Source organism: Euprymna scolopes, chromosome 21 (genome assembly GCF_053919585.1).
Source record: "Euprymna scolopes isolate OS-2025 chromosome 21, ASM5391958v1, whole genome shotgun sequence".
NCBI classification, from domain to species: domain Eukaryota; kingdom Metazoa; phylum Mollusca; class Cephalopoda; order Sepiida; family Sepiolidae; genus Euprymna; species Euprymna scolopes.
The window spans coordinates 92,234,621-92,259,390 of NC_136502.1; the positions used below are offsets into that span (position 1 = coordinate 92,234,621).

The 24,770-nt window shown below is 36.6% G+C and overlaps 1 protein-coding gene across 1 annotated transcript in view; it reads right to left on the bottom strand.

Moving 5' to 3' along the window:
- Nucleotides 1-6,580: 6,580 nt before the first annotated feature.
- The window catches only part of LOC145242575 (uncharacterized), a 178,717-nt gene continuing 160,527 nt past the window's right edge, over nucleotides 6,581-24,770 (bottom strand). The window contains exon 2 of the mRNA XM_080105666.1: nucleotides 6,581-6,681. Coding sequence (XP_079961792.1) covers nucleotides 6,678-6,681 — 4 coding nt within the window. The 3' untranslated portion in view covers nucleotides 6,581-6,677. The remainder of the gene's footprint in view (nucleotides 6,682-24,770) is intronic.

Consider the following 24,770-nt stretch of genomic DNA (forward strand, 5'->3'; position numbering starts at 1 on the left):
TCTATTAACGTCACGGACAAAGGAATGTTCTGTTTTCCAATCTCTCTCCAAAATAATTATTTCTTTATTTATTCTTATTTTTACTTAATTTTTATTCTTTTTCTATTTATTACTTACAATATATCTTCACTAAGATTTTTAATCTGTGTCGTTCCCTGCGTTTTCGTCTGTGTCGCCACATATTAGTTTTAAAAATCATCTAAAAAATAGTTATTGATCACACCTTCGTCTCCTTGCTCGTGATACATTTTTATGCTATGTTGATGAATGTGCTTTTTTAGTTAATGTTTTATTATTGATTAGCATAAATATTGATCGTTTCGTCTTTTTTTATTTTTATTTATTTTTTTTTTTATACTAAGCATTTTAATCAGATAAATTTGGAGTGGCAGGAAGAATCCAGAAATTGATCCCTTCTTGTCAAATCCAACAGGGAACATCTCTCACCCCCCCTCTCTCTCTCTCTCTCTCTCTCTCTCTCTCTCTCTCTCTCTCTCTCTCTCTCTTTCTTTCTCTCTCTCTCACACACACACGCGCGCACTCTCTCTCACACCCTCTCTCTCTTTCTCTCTCACTTTCTCATACACACACAGATGCACATAAGACTTAAACGCACACACACACATACACACCACACATGCATACACACACACACACACACACACACATCAAATACATACCGCAGGCACACAATGTGCCCATACACACACACACACACACACACGCACACATACACACACATAAACACACAACACCACAGTTGCAAATACATAGATAACACGCACATACGTACAAACACCACACGCACGCACACACGCGCGAGCGCGCGAGCGCACACACACACACACACAATGCACACACCCCACACACACCTCGCCCTTGGAAGAGTAACCGACATACTTTGTCATTTCCAAGGGTAAGAGAGACGAATGTCGCATTTTTTCACACATGGCGGCACACGTTTGCAATCAATAAATAAAAAAGAAAACTTCTACACACTTGAGAGCAAAGCAGAAAAAAATTTATCAAGTACCATTTAAAGAAAACATCTTTCCATCTCTCAATGGTGAAAATTCAAGATGCGATTTGTTTGAATGATACTATAAACTGACTGACACGTGCAATGATCCCTTGCTTTATAATAAAAACCAACGTGTAATCTCCGTAACATTAAAAAAAAGAAAAGAAACGATTATTCCGGTCTAGAAAATGACAGTATAGGAAAAAGAAACACTGGGGCCACACATTAATCCAAAATTGCAATGCTATCTGCCTATATCTTAAGCATGTTTTCCGGCTGTTATCTATCGATTTCAAAAAGTCTGCAGAGAAAGAGTCTCCCCCAAAAATCATAGTTATTTCCCCCATCAATTGTTTTGTACCCCTCCTACTCCAGTTTACACCGTTTACATTTCGTAAGGTTCGAGATTTTAGAATTGGGGCAAAAATGAATAAAGACTTGATCGCTTTGGTTTAGCATAAAAATGTTAATATATATATATATATATATATATATATATATATATATATATATATATATATATATATTTATATATACAACTCAAATGACCTTGTAACGATGTATGTAACCCACTTTCCGGTTTACGACATCTGCGCACTGAAATATTAACGTTATTACTTCGAAATTATTACTTAACATGGGAAGAGTGGGGTTTAAAATAACTTAAACGTAATACAGAAATAAACGATGTAAAAAAAAAAAGCAGACAGTATTAACAATTGTTTATTTGGATAATTTAAACGCGAAAAAACAAAAGAACAATTGGGACGCTCAAATATTAACGTTATTATTTCGAAATTATTATTTAACATGGGAAGAGTGGGGTTTAAAATAACTTAAACGTAATACAGAAATAAACGATGTAAAAAAAAATCAGATATATCAAAATTTGAATTTAACTAATAAGTATTATGGTATCTGTTCAGTGCACATTTACCGATAAGTATGGTCAACCACTTATAATTCATTAACTGTAAAAAAATTTTTCAAAAATAATCAATTATAATAAACAGAACGACTCATAGAAATTTATCTATATTCTTTTTTCATTTTAATATATTTTCATAGAAATGTTTCTGTTATGTAAAAAAAAAACTATTTTCTTTACGTCACAAGTGTCACGCTCATACTTGAATTCCATAGCTAATATAGCATACTGACCCAACGAGTCACGGGTAGTCTAGTATATATATATATATATATATATATATATATATATATATATATATATATATATCGTCTAGCTGCACTGATGAGGTATGATACAGCGAAATAGTACTGTATATATATATATATATATATATATATATATATATATATATATATATATATATATATATATATAATTTAAAGGAGATTAGAACAATAGTCTAAAGAGCAAAGTGTATTTTAATGTAATAGTAAAATTACTAGTTTAATTAAAATACAGGGAAAGAAAAAGTGCTCGTTGTAATTTAGATATATAATAAGCTCAATAAGTAAATATCCTAGAGCTAATTTAATATTTAGTAATGTGATTGATAATTTAAAAATCAAATTATAATTAAATTAAAATTAAAAATCCGTTTCAAATGAAACGGATTTTTAATTTAATTATAATTTGATTTTTAAATTATCAATCACATCCACATTCATAATTTTATTCATCTGTTTATTTCGGCAAGTGCTAATATTTTATTCTTTCTTTAATGCTATACCTTAAAAAATATATATTGTTGTATAATCTAACAAGTTTATATATATAAAGGATACATTTCCAATCATATATATATATATATATATATATATATATATATATATATATATATATATATATGATTGGAAATGTATCCTTTGCTAGTGTCAAACTAATATTCATATAAAATAATGTTTGAATGAGTGAAGTTAAAGAAAATAATAAGAAATAAACGTCTCAAACTGGAAAGTTAAATAAAAATGTATAAATTGGTATAGAAAGCAGAAAAACATCTTACGGAAATAGATTGAAGGCGAAGGATGTCTAACTTGCTTCTTGATTTCTCAATTTCCCCTAAATATATTAAACGCATTCGTGCAGCAGTTTTTGTTCTTGATAATCTTTTGTGTGACAAGACGATATATATATATATATATATATATATATATATATATATATATATATATATATATATATATATATATATTGATTGATTGATTGATTGGTTGACAAATAATCGCCTGCCAATTACCAGCACTTTTTTTGTATATTACGGTAAAAGTGGGAACTAGATTTAATCATAGTCCGAACATTTAACTCTATAAACATACGATTAAACGCAGTTATTTGCCCTTGATTATTGTTCTTAGAAAAACTTGGAATGTGAAAAATGAATATTTTTTTGTGTGTGTTCTTTTGATTAATCGGATAATTATGTCAATTATTCTCATCTTGAGATGCAACCTTCGCCTTTTCTCAGGTATAAAATCATCGTGATTTTTTGCCAAAAAAACAAAAAACAAAAACATGGCTTCTTTTTACACCAAAGGCAGGTCGAAAGTTACATCGACTGAAACATTGTGCAGATAACACTCAGGATGAAAATAATTGTCCGATTAATCCAGATAATACAAACATTCATAACTCATCTAAAAAATTTAGAACTGAATATTTTTTTATTCCTGTTCCTGATCAGTGTGTATATATATATATATATATATATATATATATATATATATATATATATATATATATATATATATACCACTAATACAGAACGGTATTGAACTGGCTGAAAAAATTCCAATAGACCAACTAAGAACCCCAAAAGAACACAACAAAGAACAAATTCTAACATACGTCTCTACACACAACACAAACAACCCAGAACTATTCACACAGATAACAAAAAACCTTATCCTCCTCAATCAGAACGACAAACTAAACAACATACTTAAAACAACAAAAATAATAAAAAGCAAACGCCAACCCAAAAACTTAAAACACATCCTAACTTCCTCAAAACTCGTCCCACATACTACAAAAGGAGTTACAAAATGCAACAAACTGCGATGTGGAGTGTGTGACATAATAATAGAAGGTAACACATACACATTCAAAAACCCAGCACAAACATTCAAAATAAAAAAGGATCTAAATTGCACCTCCAGAAATGTAGTATATGCACTAAGATGCACAACATGCAACAAATCCTACATAGGCGGCACCAAAAATTTCAGCAATAGAGTGGCCTTACATAAGAACAACATCAAAATTGCAGATAACAGACACCTCTATGTTTCAAAACACGTACACACATGCAGTGGAAACAGCTTCAAAATAATGCCAATCTTCCAAACAGACAATTATTTTTATTTACTTACACAGGGAAAAAACTTCATCACCAGATTCACTCCTGAACTGAACAGAACCTAATACCATCACACAAAAACATGAAATGCAAGGTACACTCGCATGCACACCCATACACATACACATATACACACCCACACATAAATCAGAACCGACACATTAAAACACACACACGTGTGCGCATACAACCACACACAGACATAACACCTCTATCTCTAATACAACACACTGAACAATACCAACCCTACTTAACCTCGAAACCAACAACACTAGGAAACACCTAGAACCATAGTATAATATCTGTTCCAACACCTCGCTCCCTCCTCAGTCAGTGGAGGAGAACCCCCTCATGACTGAAACGACTATCATCCCTTCTATCATCCCCCTCCCATACCTATACCCCCTCCAATGCCCCCCCTCTGGGGAACAAAATCTTCCTCACACTAGGAACCGATCCTGGGTCTGGCCATACCCACATGGGGAGACAAATAAATAGAAACATTAAAAAATCCCCTATTTTAAATACACCCCTCTTTCTAAATAAACATAATATAAGGAATACTCGAAAAGACTAAAACGAAAAATCACAATACTAAAATCCAAGAATCCAAAAAATAAATATCAAAATAGAATGAAAGCACCCCTACGCTTATTTCAGAAGAGCCAGTCCCCCCCTCCCCACACATACACATTAGTAACGACCTCGGACCACAGCCGCCTTCCTAAGGAAGCAAATAACCCCAAAATACTATAAAACAATATACACATTCCCAAACCAATAAAAGCAAACACACACGCACACACACGCACACACACACATAAACACACACACACACACACACACACTACCCCACCCTAAAGGAAAAGAAAAGAACATTAGCAGAAAGAGATAGCGACTACAGCCAGGTCAACGTCTCCCTGGACAAGCCCAATAAAAGAGCAATAAAAATTCAGCATACCAATGAATAATAAACACTTACAAGCCTCCACCCCTTGGAAAAACTTTAAATTAACTACGAAAATCGCCATTTTTACATCTCCAACACATTTGAAAATAATTTCTGACGAGGACGCATCACAGACCGTTTGAAACGCACGTAAAAACGATTTCAATGACTTAAAAACATTGTTACAATGATCCAAACATAATTCTCAATGAAAAACCAAGACACGGAATAATAAAATAATGTTAAAAAATACATTGTTGGTGACTACTCCCTTATATATATATATATATATATATATATATATATATATATATATATATATATATATATATATAAATATATATATATATATATATATATATATGTGTGTGTGTGTGTGTGTATATATTACTTGGAAGACACCACTTATCAAGGCCCGAAAGCCACTCAAGGAAAAGGTTAATGAATGCAAGGTGGTAGTGTAGTAATCGTTTGTGTAAGTTGGGTAGAATTTGATTATTTATAGGGACGACCCAACAAGAACATGTTTATATTAGATTTGAAGGCTACCATGTTGTATTCAACCGGGAAGCAGGCCAACAGAACAGTGTACCATATATATATATATATATATATATATATATATATGTATGTACATGTACATGTGTGTGTGTGTGTGTGTGTGTGTGTGTGTGTGTGTGTGTGTGTGTGTGTGTGTGTGTGTGTGTGTGTGTGTGTGATAAATAAGAATTACTGTTTCTCCTACTCTGATCGAGGGTAGAATAAATAATAATCACTTCTGAATTTTTGAGATGAGGCATGAATGTTTGTATTATTTGTATATATATATATATATATATATATATATATATATATATATATATACATAGAGAGAGAGAGAGAGAGAGAGAGAGAGAGAGAGAGAGAGAGAGAGATTGATTGATTGATTGATTGATTGATTGAGTGAGTGAGTGATAAATAATCGTCTTCCAATTAACAGTGCCTATTTCGGTAAACGTCGACTCTCTCCGTTCCTACTCGGAACTGCTTACGTCACGACTATAACTAAAACGCCCCAAAATATAGATCTTCAAAAATAATAATTACTATTAATTTAAATCTTTTTATTCATTAATTCCATCAATAAGAGACCATAAAGAATGTTAAGAAATGGTTTAACGTGTATATATATATATATATATATATATATATATATATATATATATATATATATATATATATATATATATATATATATATATATATATATATACACTGTTAATATATATATATACTGTTAATACATACCTGATTACTCTGCTATTATCCAGGGTTTATTTTCGGTCTGGGATTTATTCCTCAATTTATTTATTTTTTTCTGAATCAGTCTATTCTGTTTCACTTACCTGCAAAAGAAATAGAAAGATAGACAATAGTTTGTTTTTTTATTTAAATTATTATTAAATTTTTTTCACTTTTATTTTTCCTTTTATTTAAGCTTCTTCCCTTAACAAATTTGTGTTTTTTTTTACCATATGGTCACCACTTACCAAGGCCCAAAGATTACTCAAGGATCAAGTTTAACTACAAAAAAACTTTTCAGCCACTGATTGTTATGACAAATAGCACTATACCTGAGAGGTCATCCTTCAAACTCCTTGGCTAAACATTCACAGGCAACATGAATTGGAACAAATACATTGAGAGCATTGTCAAGAATGTGGGCTCCCTCTATCGTGCTAGAAAATTACTCACACCAGAGAGTATCCTAAATCTTTACAGAGTCACAATTCGCACATGCATGGAGTATTGTTGCCATATTTGGGTTGGTGCATCTACCACTAGTCTCTCACTCTTAGAGAGAATCCAAAAATGAGTCTCAAATCTAATAAGTCCCGCACTGTTGGCCAAGTTCCAACCTCTGTCCCATCACCGCAATGTTGCATCTCTGAATTTGTTTTATTTTAGTATTTTAATAGAATGCACTCTGATAAACTGATAGTACTCCCCTCCTTGACGTCCATACTTCTAACTCGACAAGCAGCAAAATCTCACCACTTCATTGCAGAGATCCTTAGATACTAGAAAGCGTTCCATGCTAATAGTTTCTTGCATACGACTGCTAGACTTTTGAATTCTTTCCCTGTTTCCTGCTTCCCTAATTGCACTAAGCTTCAGAAGTTTAAATGTAATGTGAACAGACATCTCGCTGCTCAATTCCCCACAATCCCTGTTAGACACAATTCCAAATAGTAGCTCCTTATGTTTCAAGTGTCAGTATGCTTTGTTTGAGATGAAAAAAAAACTAGAGAAAATGTATTTTCGTGGCTCGATCACGAATCATTTGATTCAAATAAATTGCTTCCATAAAGGTAACGATAAATCTATCTCTCTCTCTCTCTCTCTCTCTCTCTCTCTCTCTCTCTCTCTCTCTCTCTTACCTTGCACGAAATCGCTTTGTAAAGTTTGCTATTCGAAACATTAATTTAAAATAATAAACATGTTCATTCAAAACTTTGTGGCAAACACAAAACAAGCGGAGGGACAGCCCGCTTTGCCCGGGCGTAAAATACGCTTAAATATGATATTTTAATTTCTCTAGTAAAAAAAAAAAAAAAAAAAAGAAGTATTTCGGTGCCATCAGCTAGATTTAAAATCCATTAATATGTATCGTGTTATCATTGGTACCAGCTATGGAAAATTAGGTTTTGAATGAACAAATAAACAACGCATATAAAAAAATTGTTTTGGGCATCAGAAAATAGGTACAAATTTTTTGATTCTCATACTGAGTCCTATACGCCAAAAATTCCTAATTCTTATGATTTCTAATCCGATTCTGATTAATTGTCCCTACACTAATATATATATATATATATATATATATATATATATATATATATATATATATATATATATATATATATATATATATAATTAAATAATAATTATTCATCTATAACTACAGACACTACCGTTTCATGCTTACGTAATCATCAGTGTAGGGTAACAATCGGTCATGAGATTCAAACCTAGCCACGGAGCCACCTTTGTTCCATTTGCTGAACCTCTACCTCAGAGTCACTAAACAATTGCCACGGGAATGAAGGGAATTAAGAACTATTAAACGGTGAATTCAGGCTAATACAATGACAATCTAGAGTGTTTGCACGAGTAGAAGTCGTGAACATTGCATAGACGCTAGTTGATTGCCTTAGTTATAACTCTGCAGACAGTGCCCATCCTTAAGTATTCTTTAAGGAGCTGATCATTATAATCAAATGATAATTATTCATTAAGAGGAATCAATATTTAGTGAATCATTCTTTGGTGATGTATTTATTTATGACTAGTGGGAGGATGGGGGCGCCTGACCTTACTAGGTCGTAAAATACGCTTAAATATATTTTAATTCATGCAAATTTCATTTTTACTATTACAAAGCAAGAAATGACTAGGATGCCGTCAGCTAGAATCAAAACCAAAACATTTAGTGCTCCAGCCGCGTTCCTTACCAATGTAGCTATTGAGAGATAAGTAAGAAAACTTTAATATTGAATGAATTTAATTTGCACATGCGCAAAAGTAACAGAAATATGTCGGCAACTTGAAATGAGCATTTTGCATTTCAACTTGCCAACATATTTCTGTACGCGTTATTCATCCATCCAAACAAAGATTTTACTCGTTATAAACCGTCCTTGTTGTATGATTACTACTTCCTATTAATTTCAGTGCTATGTGATTAGTAAGTGTTTATCAGTTAAATATTTACATACAGACAGACACACCCACATACATCTACTGTTTAATTTATATAGAAAAGAGCACACATTAAAAAGTTCTGTAATCCACTGGCATGTCAGAATCAAATATCGATCTGCCAGATGCATGGTATGGGGGGGGTCTAAATCTGACTGGCTTTTCTATATATATTGCATGAATCATGTGAATAATTTCGATAAGATTAAATCTTTATATATATATATATATATATATATATATATATATATATATATATATATATATATATGTAAATGTATCTGTCAAGTTCGATATATTAAAGCAGAGGCCTAAATGATTTTTACCTGTGTATAGCAGACAAGTGTGCCTCACCTGTCAGCAGCAATGGGGATAATATTTGAGAAGAAATCAATGGAAAATATTCCAGCAAGTATGAAGAGGGGGTGGGGGCGAAATGATGGTTTCCCTGAAGATATCCATCCTCCTAAAGCATATATTCAATGGACTTTTCTAAAATATCAGAAAAAAATAGAACGATTAAATTTCTCTTTCTCTCTCTGTCTCTGTCTCTCTCTGTCTCTTTTCTTCTATCTATCTATCTATCTATCTACGAGAGGCGTGCAATAAGTAATGCCCCTGACCCACTTCCAGTTGTCTGATCTAGCTGAAATTTTGCATGTGCAATGATTTATATCTCTACGGGTTATGTGGAAAATTACAGCTCTGAACTAATTGTGATTACTGTTTTACAGGTGTTTGAACTGAGTCAGGTGTGAAATGGAGCCTGTTGAATGTCGAGCAGTGATTCGGTTTTTGTATTTGCACACCACAGGAGACTTTTGATGAAATGGAAGAAACTTATGGTGATAATACCCCATCATATGATCTTGTAAAACACTGGCATCGTGAATTCAAACATGGCCGGAAGTCTGTGGAAACAGCTCCCAGACCTGGTCGCCCCCCCCCATTCTGCCATTGATGAGGCATCCGTCCGTCAAGTTGACGCTGCCATTTTGGAGGATCGGCGCATTACTATTCGCCAAATAGCCCAAGATGTCAAGATAAGTACAGGGTCTGTGGAAACTATCATTCATGACCATTTGCATATGCATAAATTGTCTGCCAGATGGATTCCCAGGTTGCTCACACCATTCCAGAAGCGAGAATGCGTTGAGTGCTCGAGGAAGAATTTGGAGATTTGGCAAGAAGTTGAGTCAAAGTTTTTCAAAAGACTGATTGCACAGGATGAAACCTGGGTCCATCACTATGATCCAGAGACCAAAGCCCAGTCAATGCAGTGGAAGCACTTAGACTCACCACCTCCAAAGAAGGCAAGGGTGCAGCCCTCTGCTGGCAAGGTCATGCTCACAGTCTTCTGGGACCAGGACGAAGTAGTGATGACAGATTTCCTAGCAAAGGGTACCACAATTACAGGAGCCTATTATGCTTCACTTTTGAGGAAATTAAGGGAAGCTATGAAAATCAAGAGGCGGGGCAAGATCAGCAATGGTACCATCCTCCTGCAGGACAACGCTCCGGTCCACAACTCGCATATCGCCAGATCAGAAGCACAGGCGTGTGGTTATAAAATCCTTCTCCATCCTCCCTACTCTCCTGACCTTGCACCCTCTGACTTTCACCATTTTCCAGCCATGAAGTTGTTTTTGAAAGGAAAGCGTTTCCCAGATGATGCAGCCTTGATTTCTGAAGTCACGTCGTGGTTGGAGGACCAACCTAGGGTGTTCTACAAAAATGGTCTCCAGAGCTGCATCAAACGATGGGAGAACTGCATAACTCTGGGTGGTTCCTATGCAGAGAAAGACTAATAACTGTGCCAAGTTTCGTTGTTCTACTGCTATGGGAAGTAGGTCAGTGGCATTACTTAATGCACGCCCCTCGTATCTATCTATCTATCTATCTATATAACCATGATATTTTTCAAATAAATATTGACAATTATTTTTATACCGGCAAACACTAGTGTTTTATGCTTATGCAATCATCGGTGTAGGAAGTGATAGTTACTGCTGGTAAGAAGATTCAAACCCAGTCACAAAGCCGTACTTGACTTCATAGGCTAGCATCCTTCCTCAAAGCCGTCGGCAATTGACATCAGAATTGAAAGGAATGAAGTACTTATAAATGCCATACGTGTGTGTGTGTGTGTGTTTGTGTGTGTGTGTGTTTGTGTGTTTGTGTGTTTGTGTGCATGTGTGTGTGTGTGTGTAAAGCTAAATATTTTCATGTGTTTATATATTTCTGTTATAGGATTCACTCTTAAACTAATTACTCCATCGTTATGAATGTAGGGGTAGCGCTGTTGGGCGTAAAGATGGGTTATGGAGGCTATATTTTGTTTAATTTAGTTTTATACCTAGAGAACAAATCGGGGATGACAGATACCTAAGATTTTTCTGAAATTTTAACAATCGGTATAAGACCTTTTTAATGTTTTTTGTTTGTTAGTTTTTTGGGGGGTTTTTTAAACTGTGGGCAAAACGTATCAGAGAAGTGACGGTGGTTTAGTGATTAACAACATGGACTAACGACTTAGGTGTCCCAAGTTCGAATTCAGTTCTTTCCACAAAAATCACTTTCATCTGGAGATATTGGCAAACTTCATGTGGTCCCTCCCGTAAGTACCTGAATCTAAAAATGGAAAATTTTGAATAGAAAAAAGTCTGGAAACCAATGACAACAATAGAATCTTCGGATTCATGCGATATGATGATGATGATGATTCATATAATGATGATGATGATGATTTGAGTTTAAACGTTACTTTGTGACCTTTTGATATATATTCCACAATTGAATAAAATTTTACATGGGGGTTACCACTTATCAAGGCCCGAAGGCCACTCAGGGATAAGGGTTATTGCGTGTACAGTAATCAATGAGATAGTATTGTAGTAATCATTAGTATTGGGGGTTTTGATAGAGTGTCTTACTTAAGGGGGCGGTTTGTCAGGAGTTTGTTTATGTTGGACTTGAAGACGTCCAAGTTGTAGTCAGGTGGGAAACAGGCAAGTGGCAGAGAGTTCCACTGGCATGCAGTTCTAAGAAAGAAGCTTTGCTCATGGAATCTATGTTTGGATTTAGGCACAGATAAAGAGTGGGGAAAATTATTGACAGTAGTTTCAGCCAGACGGGTGCTTCTCGTGAAAGATTGGCAAGGGGGGACGAGGGATTGGAGCTCAGACGAGCACTTACCATGGAAATAGCGATAAAACAAAGACAGGCTCGCAACGTCTCTTCTGTGGGAGAGAGGTTGCAGGGAAGAGAAAAGGGCATCCCCTACTAAACCACGAAGTCTATTTTGTACTCTGTCAAGGCAGGATAGGCTGTTTTTAGCAGCTCCTGCCCAGATGTGGCAGCAGTACTCCATCCTTGGACGTACTTGGCTTTTATACAGATAGAGAATTGCATCAGTTCTGGGGCGGTAGAAGGATCCCACCATTTTCCCAGTGTCTTTGGCAACAGATTTGATGTACGTGTTCCATTTAGATCAGGAGTAAAGGTCAAACCCAGAAGCTTGTCAAAACATGGAGCCTCCCCATCATTTCAATTGATGCCAGATGGGGATCAGAGCGTTGATGATGTAATTTGAATTCAAATTCACCAAACACGGATCGTCATGTGCACTCAAAATACAAAAGCCAGGATGGAAAAAATATGAACATACAAAAAAATGATTTAAAATTTACGGAGGCAGTAATGGACACATTTAGATCACATACAGAGAAATGATATAATACGACAAAAAATTATACTGCTATTGGAAGTATAATAAAGTAGTTAGCAAAATAATATTCATCGGCAAGCTAATACTACTTTCCTCAGAGGATAAGAGCCATTCTTTGAAACTCCATGGAATAAGGAAAATTTTATGTTTGCAACTTGCATCCCTTGTTGAATAATAAATTGTAAATTCTAATTTACAGAGTTTAAACTGATTTTCTTGTCTCAATGCTCTATCTCGAATATTGAGCTTTTTCATCTGGTTAGGATTGTACTATAAATATTAGTATTAATATTTATATTAACTTTAAGTGGACAGAATTATTTAATTTGTAAATTTGAATTTTTTTTTTAATCTATACCGAGAATTTGAGTTATTCTCGCTACTTTTTCTATTTAAAAATTATTAAAACAAACTTTTTAATCTATTCAATTATAGATTTGTCTTCTTTCTGTTTTTTTTTTATTCAATTTTTACTCCAACCGTTACTTATTACCGTTTTATCTGTTTGGTTACATATGTTTCAGATAAAACGGTAATAAAAAAATAAAACACATATTTGCTCTGCAATAGTATTTAGCACTCTCTTCAGGTTTTTACTAATTACCAGTTTTACCAAATATATATATATATATATATATATATATATATATATATATATATATACACTAGCAAAAGTACCCGTCGTTGACTGGGTTCAAAAACAGCCTACAGAAAATAAGTATGATAGGTTATGAAAAGTAAGGGTTGTAAAGAGATAGCTTCGAATTTGGAGGTATCAAAACCAAAGCAAAATATGATGAAAGTAAAAATAAAATAGATAAACCCCAGAATTTATTATACCATACCTGTTCACACTGAAACACTTATCACAATATTCTTTGGATCTATATTAAAAAACCTTGTTAAACTTTGTGACATATTTCCATTCTATGAAGGTCAGGTGCGAACGAACACCCCATAATTTTATTATACCATATTTCTTCAAACTGAAACATAACTATCAAAGTATACTTACGCAGATAGATATGAAAAGTCTTTATTAAAGTTTGTGCCTATTTCCATTCTATGGAGGCCAGGCGCGAACGCAGACCCCACAATTTTATTATACCATCCCTATTTAAGTTAAAACATATTTATCAAAGTATTCTTATGTACATCTATAACAAAAACACTTGTAAACCTTTTTTTTTTAATTTTTTATTTCCATACTTTGTGGACCAGGCGCGAATGCAGACTCCACAATTTTAATGAACCACCGTTCTGCCAGATCAAACGTACCCATTCCTGTGTCTCGATACATCTTCTATCATTATATGTAATCAGTTTTTTAAAGTAGTCAACCATATAGGAGTCTATTCGTGACCAGACACACACACACACACATTCAGCTTTATATTATAGATATATATATACATAGTTTTGTTGTTGATTTTTTAAACGATATTAAGGTTATCGTCTCCACCTTGGAGATCCGGTGTTTTCTTAGAAAGTCGCCCTCTTTTTATTTGGACGTATTTATTTATTTAGTCCATGTTTAGAATGATAATTTCTACAAGATTTATATAATAGTGTTAAATAGTAGAGTTGAATAGCATAATGGTAAGAAGCCTCGACCGACGTTTAGCTGGTCGGGTTTCGATCCTGGCTTAAGGTAGTTGCCTGTCTAGCTGCACTGATGAGCTCTGATACAGCGAAACAGTATTGTATATGGATGACTATATATATATATATATATATATATATATATTATAGCAGGTCGCCCGTCATTGCCTGGTTGTAAAATATGCTTAAACATATTTTAATTCATGCAGATTTTGTTTTTATTATAGAGCCAATTCTCTATTGATTATTATATTGTACCCAATATATATAGAAGTGATTTCATAATTAAAAAAAAATAAAACAATGGCTTCGGTGCCATCAACTGGAATCAAAACCAAAACATTCAGTATTCCAGCCTTAGTCGTTACCATCTGAGCTATCGTTAGACTGTTAAAAAAAGTTAAAACTTCAAGCTAAAAATATATATTTACGTATGCTTAAAATTAATGGATGCACTCCTGCATTTTTAAAATTTGGATCCCTTTGCAGCTGTTTTACGGGCTAAAAACCAAATTGAAAATGTTCCCGAGGTTCAAATATCCTATATATCAAGTTTCAAGTCTGTAGACCAAATATTCAGCGAGGAGTCTGGTAGAGACATTTCTTACAAAGTCACTTATGTCACTTATATATATATATACTAGCATTTCGGCCTGGCGTTGCCCGGATGTTTGGAAGTGTATGTTGAGCAAAAAAAAAAAAAAAGCGGTCATTTTTTTTTTAAACTTTGACCTCTATTATGACGCCTTAACAGTTATTGTTTTGGGCTTAAATCAAGTTATTAAGTTAGATCCATGTCCAAGGAACCTATATTTAAAATTTCAATTGTTTGTACCCAAAATTGGCGGAGGAGTTTGGTAGAGTTCTCAAAAGTCACATCCATGTTAAGAATGATAATTTCTACCAGATTTATATAATAGTTTCTACCAGATTTATATAATAGTTTCTACCAGATTTATATAATAGTTTCTACCAGATTTATATAATAGTTTCTACCAGATTTATATAATAGTTTCTACCAGATTTATATAATAGTTTCTACCAGATTTATATAATAGTTTCTACCAGATTTATATAATAGTTTCTACCAGATTTATATAATAGTTTCTACCAGATTTATATAATAGTTTCTACCAGATTTATATAATAGTGCTAAATAGTAGATAAAGCTATTGATATTAATATTTATTCATACAGAAATCTACAAGCTTCACTACATGAGCATGAAAACGTTTCGATCTGTATTTATTAATAGCTAAGATCTCCTCTGGCGAAAACTCTGTCTTTTTATTTAGATGTTCATATCAAAAGATTTTTGGATATGAACATCTAAATAGAAAGACATGGGAGATTTCAGTTATTCATAACTACAGATCAAAACATTGTCATGCCAATGCAGCGAAGTTTGAACATGTATATGAATAAATATATAAAGTCGTGTGTCTATCTGTTTGTTTGTTTGTCTACAATTTTATGTTTGATTGATATATATACAAAAGGTATAGTTTAACAAATTAATTTTCATACTGTAAACGAACTTTTATGCACTTTTAATTTCTATATATACTATTTGCTTAAAGGAATCTACATTAAAGTTGTTACCTGATTTAAATATTACATTAAAAAATACTATTCTATTTTAATAATTAGCTGAATGTTATTAATGATTTTTAGTAATAGAATTGTTTTAATGTTTCTGTTTAGGAATATCATTTTGTATTTTTTTCATTTAATTTGTGTTTGTAATTTAATTTATTTTTTTAGTAAATTTATTTTTTAATTGTGTACCATAATGTGCGGTCGCTGTAGTTAAATCAGTTAAATAGCGAGAGGAGCAGTAGGTAGTAGCAGGACTGGTGACGTCACGTGGAGACAGCAGCAGAAGAGTAAGACAATGGGAGAGACGTGACGGCATGCACAGCAGGCAAAAAGAGGGCAGACGATAATAAATTTCCGATAGCCGGCGACAGCTATGTCAAAATTTGTTATGTAAAATAGAAAGCACGAAATAAAAGTATGTCTCAAAAAGTGAGTTCAAAGTATTCAGTTTCTGGAATCGATGGAGTCGACAGATGAGTGGAAGAACGAAATGAGAACGCTACTTGTAACATTACAATTATTTTCTAAAGCCGACATCAGTAGCATTTAAAAACGGTTTATTTATTTAAGCTATGCGAGTTATTTCCTCTTGACTGTGTGATTTTCACAGATGAAGATTAATGCATTTTATGCGTCCATAAATCCAACATGTGGTCAACTTTCAGGAAAAAGGTAACAATATATATATATATATATATATATATATATATATATATATATATATATATATATATATATATATATACTTATATTTATTACTATTTGCTAATATTTTCTCTCCTCTGATGAGATGGTAGACATTGAAACCCTATAGGTTAAGGATATTAATTTTCTAAAGCATTCTTTGTCTTGCTTAGAATAATAAAAAATTCTTTGATATGAAACTCAACCACTTCATTTCATTTCAATGAGAGTTTTTTGAAATTCATTGAATTACAATTTAATTTATTTGCTCTATCTTGCATATCGAGCAATTCTTGTTTAGATGGGATAACTTATAGAATATTACTGCCAGAAATATTCTGTAAACCTACAATCACACGTTTCCATAACAACTGATTGTTAAATAAAAACTATTCTGAAGTATATATATATATATATATATATATATATATATATATATATATATGTTTTTTTGATTATATAAATTATATTGCTCTGAATTCTCATCGAGCTAAACCGAGGTTAATATTGGTACAATAATCAATATAATACCATTTAAAAGGTATTAAAATTGATTGTTAAAAAAATCCACATATATATATATATATATATATATATATATATATATATAAGAGGGATCAATATTTAGTGAGCCATTCTTGGATGATATGTGGAAAGATGCCACAGAGTTCCCGCCTCGTCGTCGTCGTCGTCGCCGTCCTCCCCCTCCTCCTCCTCCTGTTCCTCGTATCGCATATTCTGAACCGCATACCCGTATACCCACGACTCACAACTAACCCTAACCCATTGATAGAAATATCCACCCACCTGCGTTTTTAATTCGTGTATATAATGTGCAAATGTTTCTTACAATCTTATTCCTACCCTGGAATCTCTTGACGTTGTATTAGACCCTCTTGATCACTGTATGATTTCGACTCCCTACCCCCGTCTCACTCTCTCTCTCTCTCTCCCTCACACTCTCACACACTATCTTAGTTTTACCAGAAACCAGTGTCATATCTGAACAATTTGGGATGTGGCAAGACACTATAGGATGGTTCTTCTCATTCCATCCCATCCCCAAAATAAAAGACACTTGCCACCCATCATCATCATATTGTGTAAATCTGAAAAATCATATTGTTGGCATTGGTTTCCCCGATATCTTTCTGGTCAAAATTCTTTCTAGAAGGACATTGGGTACTTACAGGAGGGACAATGTGAAGGTTGCCAACGTCCTCAATGAAAGTGATTTCTGTGAAACAAACTGGACTCGAACTTGGAACATTTAGGTTGTCAGACCGTGTCGTTAACCACTTGATCACCATCTTTTTCTACTGCCAGCCATAATCGTTCAAAAGTTTTGAGAGGGCTTGGACAGATGAAAAGATATCCTGTGGAATGAATGGTGATTTCAAGAGGACAAGAAAACTCCTCACACTTCAAATATACGGCAGAACACATCGATTTTCGTTAGGTCATCAAAATAAACGATGATGAGCCTGGTCAGTACCTGATGGGCGATCATTTGGAAATACCAGGCGCTGTATGTAGGAGGACATCGACACTTCCTTGCAAAAACTACAAAAACCTTACATTGTCATCTCCCCTGATCAAGATATAAAGGTTTCTTGTGAATTTGTATATTCCCCAGATACTTCCTCTTTCAGTAGAAGCTGGTTCAACCCGCCTAAGGTAGATGCTGCTTTAAAAAAACAAAAAAACACTTGTTGGAATGGCTTCTGAGTCACTTTGGTGATCGTCTCATTAGTAGGAGGTGTAATCCTGAATAAACTTCCCACTCGCCGGACGATCTTTTCACATATTTTTAATCTATGATTATCCCAAATATAATGTCTATCAAAGCGATCCTCAGACTTTTGCTGAAGTGAAGATGACCACCCCAGTCTAAATCAGGGTAGTGCCAAAAGACGAGTATGTCCAAACTCCACCATATCCAGATGGGCTTTTCATTAAACAGCAAAAAAAAAAAAGAAAAAAAACAGTGTTGAACATTCATGAGTGAAATTTGGTGGACAAGTCAAGGATAGACAAAAGTTTAATTATATCTAACTTTTTTTTTTTTTTTTACAAAGGAATCACCACTTAATAAGACTCGGAGGCCACTCGAGTATAAGGATTAATGAATGTTCAGTAGTGAATGGGAAAATGTAGTAATCGTTAGTAGTGGAAATTTGGTAAATTGTATTACTTAAGGGGATTGCTTATCAAGAATTTGTTCACGTTGGACTTGAAGACGACCATAGTGTAGTCAGTTGAAAAGCAGGAAAATGAAATAGAGTTCCACAGGTGTGCAGTTCTAGGTGTATCAGAATTTGGGGGGAATTTTTGACACCCCTAACACAAAACTGTGAATAAAATATAAAAAAAACTCGTAATTTCTCTTTTAAAGTGGGTTGTTTATTTTTTTTATGGAATATACTTTCAAAATAAACTATTAAAGTTATTTCAAAAAATAATAGAAATATTATTTTTTAAAAAACAGTGTTTACAAAGTGCCGGTGCGCCTTCATGCAGCCATTTTTTTTTATACGTATGAAATCAATTGAATTTAACGAGTTAATTTTTTTTCAATTTTTAAACTTTAAAAATCTATCAAAATTTTTCTATTGGTTAAATTTTTACGATATTTTCAGGGTCAATGTGAAATTTTATATTTAATTTGATTCTTCTTCTTCAATATAGAGTAAAAATTATGATAAATTACTTTCATTTAACTAGTGTTTACTTGTATTTTTGTTTATTTTGTTATGAGTGTCGAAAATTAGTGTCATACCTATATATATATACATATATATATATATATATATATATATATATATATATATATATATATATATATACGGGTACACATGTTTGGGTGTGTAAGCAAAAATATGTATATATCGGATGAAATCTGAAAGAAACAAAAAAGCAAGTGAAACTGCAATCCTATTTCCACGTAAGAAAAGCTAATAATTGTCTTGACAGACCTGACATATTTCCAGGCGCCTGGGTCACACCATTAGCCCCCCCCCCCCCCGGTGAGTTACGTGCACAGTCTAACTCCAACAGTTCTTTACCATGGTACCGTAGTCTTTTTATTATTATTATTGATTTTTGTTATGCCTAAATTCCTTTGTCGGATGCCAATATATCGACCGATAGAATGCGTGAAAAATGGAGATATCCCGTTGCATCACACACACACGCGCGCGCGCACGTACACACACACACACACATACACACACACACACCCACACACATATCAAAAAAAAGAAAAAAAATCCGATCCCATTCTGATTCTTCCTGGGGGGAAATCGGAGGCGTCAAGATTTGCTTCAAGCAGACTCTGAAAAAGTTGCCAAAAACTACGAAAAGAAAATTACCACCTGGTCGTCAACAGAAAGGAGGAGCAGGTTCAGATAAAGTGGGCTCTCTGCCATTAATGGCATTATTTTTGTGTGTGTGTGTGTGTGTGTGTGTGTGTGTTTGTGTGTGTGTGTGTGTTTGTGTGTGTGTGTGTGTGTGTGTGTGTGTGTGTGTGTGTGTGTGTGTGTGTGTGTGTGTGTGTGTGTGTGTGTGTGTGTGTGTTTCGCCACGGTATTTTTTTAAATACAAAAAACATAATACGTTTGTCAAAATAAATAAAATTTATTTTCATCTGAGCTTTCGAATTTTGAAAATTTTCTCGTCAAAGTAATTTGTTTTCTTTTTTCATTGCCTCATGTTAATGTGAACGTCTTGCTGTAAGAAACAACCATTCGAGTTATATCTTTTATTTAATCCACAGAGGTAGAGTGTTCTTATTCCTTCAGCCATTAGATAGAAGTGCTAATTTTTTTGTCATTCTCAGTTATTATTGTCTGTAAGGATTGTATTACATGCGGCATAATCACAGTAATACATCGGTTCCCGTTACTTCACTTGAAGTTAAGCAATGTTGAGCTTGGTCAATACCAGATGGGTGATTATTTGCGAACACTTTTGTAGAAATGAAGCACCTCACTACAATAACTCTTCTAACTCTTCGGGACAAGATCAAAAAAAAAAAAAAAAAAAAAAAAAAAAAATGCACACACAACACACAGAAATGAATATACAAATTGTACATAGTTAAATTTTACATTGAACGCTGGGGTTATTAGTTAGATTAGGATCCACAGTGGGGGATCTAGCCACATAGAATAGTACAGGGGGGTCTTACTAACAACACATTAGTAGTTTTTTCCTTATTTTTTAAATGAACATTTTCATTAGTTTTTTCCCACTCCACGAACATTTTATGCCAATTAATTCAAGAACTCTTTCTAATGAAATCGAACTTTATTTTCTCACACACACACACACAAAAAAAAAAAAAAAAAAAAAAAAAAAATGCACACACAACATACAGAAATGAATATACAAATTGTACATAGTTAAATTTTACATTGAACGCTGGGGTTATTAGTTAGATTAGGATCCACAGAGTGATTGAGGTATTTTGGTAAATGTTGCCAGTCAAGAGTAAGACTTCAAAGTCTCATCTGTTACGTAGTCAAAAAGACCCTGTACCCTCCCCCTCCCAATTTCTTGTAGGGCCTTGTGCCTAATTTTGTTGAATTGAATTTTTTGTACGTTTTTTATGTTCAATTTTTTCTTTCTCAATAAAATATATAAACAAGATCAAAGTGTAGTATCTGTTCTCTCAGTTACTAAACTTGACCCACCACCGGGCTTTCGGGCTAGGTTAAGGTGTTTTTTCTTACTAACCTTTGTTAGTTAGGACCGACCCCCTCCTTTGGGGAGTCAGGACCTAGAGGACCGACTCCACATTTGTGGGAGCTTGGACCCGGAAACCGATCCCCTCTTTTGGGAGACTGGAATCTCGGGACCAACACCACTATCGCTGGTAGTTGAGACCTTCTTTTTTCATTTGTTGTTTTTGCATGTTGTTTTTTCTTCGTTTCGGTCTCACTTCTCGAGACTGGGATGGTCTAATTTCTCAACACTTAATTGCCTGAGCAGCACTCTGACCTGCCAGGCCCAAACTTTGTCTATCTTCGCTGCTCTCCCAGTGGATCGAGCAGACAGGGTTCTCTTTCTCGCTTCCGTTGGGGTAAGTTAGTGGGTAGGGTGACGTGGGGTAGGGCGGGTGCTTCGTTTCTGCTCCCCTCTGTGGGCAGGGATGCCTATCCCCTCTCTCTCTTAATTGCGACGCGGCACTCTGACCCGCTAGCACCCACTGCGTCTTTCTTCTCTGCTCTCCCCCCTCGCGGGGGGATCTGAGCTGCTAACCCGACATCCCCGTGAGGGGAAGTCAAAAACTCTAATTTCTTCAAAGTCCCCTCCTCCCCCTCCTCCCCCTCCATTCCCCTGGGTTTTCTTTTCCCCCACTACACTTTGGTCCGCGCCAGCGGCCAGTGCAACCGCCACGATGCCAGGCAGGAGGGGTACGTCACCCCAAATGCGCAGCATCTCAACTGCGAACGACTCCCTATGTGAGGGAGCTGATGCATCTCCTGGCGAGACGGCGCCAGGAAACAAGGTAGGGCCCCGGCGCGCGGCGACCTTGGAAGAAAGCGGGAGGGTAGGGCCGCAGCCCGCGGCGACCCCCCGAAAAGCACCTGCAACCGCTCCCCACGAGGGCAACCCAGCGGAAAAAGCTGCCGTTAAGTCACTAGCTGGGGAAAGTGCAGAACCCAGCCAACCAGCTGCACCCCAGGACGGCAGAACCAAGGGAGGAAGACCGGGGAACCCATCCCCCGCTCCCCCAAAGGGCGACTCCCCAACAGAAAAGGAGGAAAACAGCACCGCGGACCAAACCGAGGCGCTGGATGAAGATGTAATAGCCTCCATCTGCTCACTATTCGGCGGGGAAGACAGTGATTGGCCCCCCAACACTCCCCAAGAGGACCAAATACGGAAAAAGGGTGACTCTCCGGCCAGTGGTAACAAAAGCAAGCTGGAAGGAGAGACACCCTTGACAGTACCCACCAAGGCTCCAGCTGGGAACACGGCACCAGAAGGGGAGACACCTCCATCCCCCAAGGGGACAGCCACCCAGCAAAGGAAGAAAATAAGAAAGGACAGCGGCCCGGAGAGCAAACCAAGCCAGGACGAAACAACGCCAAGGACACAATGGCCTACTTTGCCTGGTAACGGCCCAGTTCCGAAACAAAAAATGCCCATAACAGGAGAGAGCCCCACAACACCAGCTACGCCCCCCAACCCGAGTCCAGCTGACACCCACCAGGATGGAGGACCGGCATGGGGCCCCAAAGAGCAGCAAGGGAAGTTGACGCCCGAAGACTACAGAGCACTCTTCGACTCCACTTACAAGGAGTATACCCAGGGGAACAACATCCAACCCCTCCCGGGTCAAGTGGAAGTTCTGGAGAAAAGAGTGCTCTCGCTGATAACTTCAGACACCAAGACAAGGGGTCTGACGGGCGTCAACAAGGACACCATGATGAACGTGTTGCTGGAGCAGAACATTCCCGCCAACTACATCTGTAGAAGGAGTTACGCACAGTGGGATGTTCTGCTCCCCACCTCCGAAGACGCAGTCAGGCTGTCCAGGACCTGCCATCAGAGCAGGAACATAAAGCTCCAACCCATCTATATGAACAAGAGGAGAGCAAATGTTTCTGCTCTAAACGTCCCCTGCTATATGGAGGCCAAACAACTGGGGGCTATCCTAAGCCAGTATGGAGACGTAGAGGAAGTCACCCCGGTCCGCGGATTAAGAAACATCATGACCGGGGACTACAAAGTACAGATGGTCCTGGACAAGGCTGGATTCTACGCCATCCCAGCCACACTCAAGTTCAGAGAGTGGACACTCTCCCTTATAGTGGAAGGGAGGAGGCCTCATTGCTGGCTGTGCACACAACAAGGGCATATGGCGAAGGACTGTCCAAAGAGGAATGGAAGGAAGAAGCCCACAAAAGCGGCGGGAACAAGCGTGACAACAAATCAAGCCGCTGCTCCCGCGCCGGCCGCAAATCCTCCAGAGGCACCGACAGGCTGGGTGACGGTCGTAAAGAAAGGCAAGATCAACAAACAGCCATCCTTGCAGACAGTCACCCAAGACCAAGAACAACCGAAGAGCGAGACGGAGAAAATGGACACACAGACACCCTCCTCCTCAAACAAGAGGAAACTACCAGAATCTGAGGAGGAGGCCGCGTCAGAGGCAGAGGAAGAGACAACAACAGTCTCTATGGCCCTGAGCGCAACAGAGATCAGGAGGGCCAGGAGGAGGAAAAGCCGCAAGACACGCGCAAACCCTCCTACCCCCACTGAGACTGAGAAGGGCTCCCTCGCAACAACAACACAGGATGAGCCCCCTGTGTTCCCAACACCCCAGCAACCCGAACAACCTTCCCCCTCTCCTATAAAGGCCCCAAGAAACTCTTCCCGCCCCTCATCCCGTGACAGGAGCCAAAAAGAGGAAAACGAGCAGGCTACCCCCTCCCCAAGCGCTCAGCCTCCCCATCAACCAAAAGAGGTCCCCTCCCCCACTCCCAAAGTCCGCACTGAACGGACCAAAAAGCTCCCCTTCCTGCCAGGAAGCAGGATTTGTGAAACAGACCCTCTCCAACCGGCTCCGGACCTTAAAGGACAACAGAAGGTCCGGTACAATAAACTCAAAAACTTTGAAAAAGTCGGTGGAGACCTAGTAACAGACCCCACTAAATTCAAGGACGCTCCCTTGTTGACCACTTTCGTTAGGGTCAACAAGGACGGTAGGACTGGAGGAATGTGGGCAATGATTAAGGCAGCGAAGAATGCGATCCCAGGCCAGCAGCTGCTGGATAGGGACCATCCTTCACTGACCAACATTTTCTTTAAATGTGAGGGTAGAATCCCCATGTATGTACACCCATCGCTATACAGGGCACTCAAACTAACCTTCCCCCTGGACGTGGGGGGCGTGGCCAAGGATGGATCACCTTCATCGGATTTACTTACCGGCAGCCTTGGCCAGGCCTGCCATGTCCTCACTGCCCGGGATTTCAGACCCGTCTGTGACAGTGCTTGAGGTAGGTGATCATGTCTTTGAACTTGGCTACATTGAATGTGAGGGGCATCAGGTGTCGAAGCAAGGCCTCGCGCGTTGTGAGAGACTTGGTGTCCCTCAAGGTAGATATT